Source organism: Populus euphratica, unplaced genomic scaffold (assembly GCF_000495115.2).
Source record: "Populus euphratica unplaced genomic scaffold, PopEup_1.0 scaffold4755.1, whole genome shotgun sequence".
Lineage (NCBI taxonomy): Eukaryota > Viridiplantae > Streptophyta > Magnoliopsida > Malpighiales > Salicaceae > Populus > Populus euphratica.
In genome coordinates, this window is record NW_011504542.1 from 71 (window position 1) to 3,728 (window position 3,658).

The 3,658-nt window shown below is 29.8% G+C and overlaps 1 protein-coding gene across 1 annotated transcript; it reads right to left on the bottom strand.

Moving 5' to 3' along the window:
- Positions 1 to 440: 440 nt before the first annotated feature.
- Positions 441 to 1,090, bottom strand: LOC105120086 (uncharacterized). The gene has a single exon (XM_011018271.1). It carries the CDS (start codon positions 1,011 to 1,013, stop codon positions 672 to 674), a length of 342 nt encoding a protein of 113 aa, XP_011016573.1. The 5' UTR covers positions 1,014 to 1,090; the 3' UTR covers positions 441 to 671.
- Positions 1,091 to 3,658: the final 2,568 nt, after the last annotated feature.

The window sequence follows — 3,658 nt, forward strand, 5'->3', positions numbered from 1 at the left end:
AAACAAAGATTTTAAAAACATCATTCTTGCTGCAAAAACAAACATATACTAAAGGCCTTTGTTTTAAAGGAGGTTGAAAAGTTTATAAATAAAATAATCACAGTAACAAACACACAATATAATCAAAATTCGGTAGAATTTCGTGTTATCGTCTTCATAATAAGAACCAAACTTGATTTCCTCCGTAGGGTACAAATTTGAAAGCAAACACTCTGATGGCTAGTAAGCAGTTATGTGATGGATCAGGCGACTTCCTAAATTATTGAATAGCGGTGTAGTATCATATTTTAGTAAGCAATTTCTTCCTTACAAGAAAGGTTTTTTTATTTTTTTTATTTTATGAGTAGAAATTTATATACGAAACTGAGATAATTAATTTTCCAAACTTATAATGATAGTAAAACACCGACGATTTTAATTAGTCAAGATTATGAACGTGAATATAATTTGAATTCTCTTATTGAATTGTTTCCATATATATTATAATTGATCAAAGTATCATAACTCATAAGAGATCAGACCATCAAACACAACTGTCCTTAACTTTACCATTTCCCAACCTTCCCAAGAACAAAAAGAAGAAGCAAACCAACCTCACACATCCTAAAACCCCATGACTTACCAAAATGAACGTTCTTTGCAAGTTTGCTCAAGCAAATCCATGCAGAAATTCAGTCCTCATCAAATGCCCTAGCACTCCTCTTGCCTTTCCCTGTCCTTCTCCGGCTAATAGTGCCACTTTCAAGGTGCCTCATGTTTCCATCATTGAGAATCAAGGGTGCATCGTTAGCTTCATCACCATCATCTTCAGTGGCAATACGGATGCAGGAACATCTCTCCAGGGATGCAAAAAACGCACTTGCCACGCCATTGATGAACCACATAGCTACCCCGTCAAGCTTTCCACACCCCGGTGACGAGCTATGACTGGATGTGGTACGGACCCTTGGCTCAACAGAATTTGAACGCAGACTGAAGAAGCTAGAGCAATTCGTGGAGGTAGTTGCAGCCATGAATTGAAAGATCTAGTAGCCTCAGGAAGAGAGGTGAGATAAAGAAGTCTCGGGCTTTACCTTAAGGACTCCAGGGGCTTGGTATTAATGTTGTTGATTATTACAAGGCAATTTCCGAAAATTGCCCCTGTGGATTTGTGAAATTACGAAGTGTGTCCTCGTAACTTCATCATGATTCTCGTTCATGTCCGGTAGTAATAATTAGATGGACCGTAGAGACATTGTTTGCAGACAAGTTTGTTAGATAGTTTAGAAATTTTTTTCTTTTTTTCACTTTGTCAAATCTCAAAATATTAATATGAGAAAAATAGGGATTTTATTAAATTATTAAATTCAAATAAAATAAAAATCATTATACTTAAAATCCAATAATCATCCTCATTTGCTAATATGGACAACAATCCTTTAAATTGATGCCTTTATAAAATTCATGATTTCAAAACTAATTAAAAATAAATTTTAATTTTATTAGTAAAAGATATTAACTTAACCGAACTCTATTGAGAGCAATAGACTCCAAGTGCAAGATTAAACACCAAAAAAAACGAACAAACTTGGGGTAGATGAACTTTGATGACCAGCTTCCAAATCTCAAAACCTAGCCACCTAGAATGTAACAAACCTAGCAAATTAAAGCTAGAAACAATATCTGCTGTCCCAGCATATCTGCATTGAAAGGCACAGCAGAGAAGGGACCAGCCTCAGCCTGTGGCATTGTCCTTTATGTTGTTTAAAGGGGTTGCTTAGAAGGGTTGCAGTAATTATTTTTGAAAATAGTTGATTGAAAATATATAAAAATAATATTATTTTTTTATTTTTAAAAAACTATTTTTAATATTAGTATACTAAAAAAATTTCAAAGTAAAAAAAATTTAAAAAAATTACATTTTCATAAAATTATATCTGCACAGCGTAATTCCAAAGTGTTTCTAATTTTCAAATATGACTCTTAAAATTCATGCCATGTGAATAATACACACACATACACATATACATACAAAAGACTATACTTTTTCTTTATAGTATAAATTTGAATATCAAAGCAGTATAATAAAAATTTTATTTTTCTCTAATAGAATAGAATCAATATTTCAAAAAGTATTAAAAAAATTAATCTCAATTAAAAAATAAAAAAAATCCCATCAGCATTTTTAGATGGTTATATTTTACATATGGTAAAAGAGATACACAGATATACAAAAGATAGTGTTTTTTTTTTATATATAATTTACTATTTTTTATTATTTTTTTAGCTCTATACATGTTCAAAACACTCGAATTTCTAGTCTGGATATTTTTAAGCAGAAAGTGAATTCCAACTTGATTTAGCTTGTTCTAAATTTCTAGTCGAATGAATAATTACTTGATTAGTTAATCTGGTCAAATTTAAGTGAAATACAATCCGATAAACTCTAAGACATTTAAAAAAAATTAAAATAGCATTGATTTAAATATAATAATTGATGCGATAATTTGATAATTAAAATCCTAAATTAAATCAAATCAAACTCGACAAGTCTAACAACTAACCAAGAACCGTCGGTATCAACCCGACCTTGCATGTGTAGTACATTTACATATGTTTTACACGTAGGAAATTATGGAGCGGTCAAGGATAAGACTGAGACTATAATAATGAAATTAAGAACAAAATAAAGATAATAATGATGGCACCCAATGAGAGGAGGTGCATCTCATCATAGGCGGTGACCCCATCCATGACATGTCTAACAAACCTATTCCAGATAGAAAAGATAGCTTTTATTTGCTAGCAAAATGTTTTGCCTCGTCAAATCAGTGCGCATGAGATTATGAGAATGTACGCGTGCATGAAAAAAGAGGAAAGAGGAGCTTTATATTGATTACTTTACAGTTTGTTTCAGAAAAAGTTTGATTGGAGGGCAGGGGAGAACGAGAGGGTGAAAATTAAGGTTCATGTAAAAGCTTGATTTTACATGAGAAGAAACTTCTTAATAAAGGAGAAGGGAAATGGAGGTTAATTTTCACACTTCTTTCTCCTCTATGGTCTCCCCTCTAAATTGGGGTAATGGTTTTATAAATTTGTTTTACAATAACTTACCATTTTATTCATGATTCTAAAACTTGATTGAAAAGTCTATGTAAAAAAAATTTATATCATGAATTAAAAAAATTGATCTAAATTAACCAAGTTTAATCTTCTACTTTAGAAAATAATAAATCAAAATGACATGGTTTTAACAAATCATCAAAAATAATAACAAGTTAAGGTCTAGTTTTGATTAGATTAATGAATTAATTGGGCTTTTAACATGGTTAGCTAGGATTTTTATTCTTTTATATGTTTTTTAACTCTGACTAATCTAATACTCAATATGACTAATTTCTGAATAAATCTATAAAGCTAATTCGAGTTTTATAATTATAATTTTGTTAGGCAATCATATAAAATTATTGTTGAAATTTCACCTAAAAGTTTAAGTTTTTTTTTTGAGATAATTTTTTGATATTATATTAAAGTCTTAATAACCAAACAATCATGAGTTTAAATTTAACCACCACATTCTAATTAATGAAATCAAGCATAATGTATTGTGTATATATATAAATTTTAAATCTAAATAGTTTTTATTTTAAAAAATATATTAAAAAATAATATAAAATTA